The 1,601-nt window shown below is 65.0% G+C and overlaps 1 protein-coding gene across 1 annotated transcript in view; it reads left to right on the plus strand.

The window, feature by feature from the left end:
- NCOR2 (nuclear receptor corepressor 2) overlaps positions 1-1,601 on the plus strand; it is a 189,120-nt gene that overhangs the window by 176,185 nt on the left and 11,334 nt on the right. The window contains exon 38 of the mRNA XM_023523892.1: positions 891-1,488. Within this exon, the coding sequence (XP_023379660.1) occupies positions 891-1,488 (598 nt within the window). The remainder of the gene's footprint in view (positions 1-890; positions 1,489-1,601) is intronic.

Here is a 1,601-nt window from a genome sequence, read left to right on the forward strand (position 1 = left end):
TCGTTATGGATGGTGACAATGCCGCTTCTCAGGAGCATTGTCCCCATGGACTCAGGGGCTTGGCAGTCACAGGAAGCAGAAGCACCTGGCTGCTCAGAGCAGGGTTATGGGACAGACGGCCATGCACAAAAGCCGTCGTCTGTCCCTGCCTGCAACAGCCGTTGGAAGCTGCTACGGGAAAACCAGGTCCTCCTCGCTGGCAGCTGGTGCGTCAGGAGTGAGGGCTAGTGAGGGACGAGGAATGGGGACTTCGTCATGGCAACGCTGGGCTGGCAGAGGCCACGTGGGGTGGAGCCGGGCCAACGCGTGTCCAAGCCCCGGTGTCCTCGTCCGCAGAGCGGGGCGGATTCCATTCACCTCGTGCAGTCGGAGTGCACGTCTGTGCTTCCTTCTCGCTGGGGGGCGCACGCGGGGTGTGGGGACACGGGGATCGTTGCTGCAGGCCCTGCCTCCACGGCCTGATGGTCTGGGCCAGGGCAGCACTCGGGGCCGTGTGCCCGGCCTTCTTCACGTGGCTCGTGCGTTTGCTCACGCGTCCTGAGCAGGCCTCAGTCACAGGCCAGCTCCTCAGAGAGACCCCCGGCCTCACCCCGCCTGGTGGCCTCTGAGTGGGGTCCGCACTCTGATGGGGGGTTCCGGTCTGTCTCCTCACGCGTCTTTGCCTGTTCCGTTCACTGCCACGTCCCCCGTGTTTAGAAGGGTGCTTGACGCATAGTAGGTGCTCAGTTAGACGTTTAGGGATGATGGAATGCGTGCACGGGGTTGGCGAGGCCAGGGGCAGGAGGGTGGATTGATTTGGGAGCCGTGGGGCACGTGGAAGCGATTCCAGGGCAGTGGGCCTCGCCAGGGCCTCACGGGTCCCCCGCAGTGGCTCCCACGGCCACCTGACCCCCCGATGTCCTCCACAGGTCCACGTCCACCTCCTCACCTGTCCGTCCGGCTGCCACCTTCCCTTCCGCCACCCACTGCCCGCTAGGCGGCACCCTCGATGGCGTCTACCCCACCCTCATGGAGCCTGTCCTGCTGTCCAAGGAAGCCCAGAGGGTCACCCGGCCAGAGAGGCCCCGAGGAGACACCGGCCACGCCTTCCTCGCCAAGCCCCAGGCCCGCACAGGGCTGGAGCCCGCCTCCTCCCCCGGCAAGGGCCCCGAGCCCCGGGCCCTGGTGCCCCCTGGCTCCGGCCACGCGGCCATCACCCGCACCCCAGCAAAGAGCCTCACACCCCACCACGCCAGCCCGGACCTCCCGGCTCTGCCCGCCTCAACCACGGACCTGCAGCGAGAAAAGACTCAAAGTAAACCCTTTTCCATCCAGGAGCTGGAGCTCCGCTCTCTGGGTAAGACCATCCTGACAGCGGACTCCTTCATAGACGCGATAATCACGCGTCAAATTGCTCCCGATAAAGGGCCGCGAGAAGGAGGTTCGCTGGCCACCGACTCCCCTCGCGATGGTAAGACTCCGGCCCCCGCCGCCTGCCCACCCCGTCTCGTGGCCTAAAGATATTTTCCGATCTCTGCTTTTTATTTTTCCCCGCATTTTTCGTTGGTTTTGGCGTTTGGTTTTTGAGCTCGTGTCCGTCGGTTGCACGCCCTGGCGGCCCC

Source organism: Pteropus vampyrus, unplaced genomic scaffold, assembly GCF_000151845.1.
Source record: "Pteropus vampyrus isolate Shadow unplaced genomic scaffold, Pvam_2.0 Scaffold430, whole genome shotgun sequence".
NCBI lineage: Eukaryota > Metazoa > Chordata > Mammalia > Chiroptera > Pteropodidae > Pteropus > Pteropus vampyrus.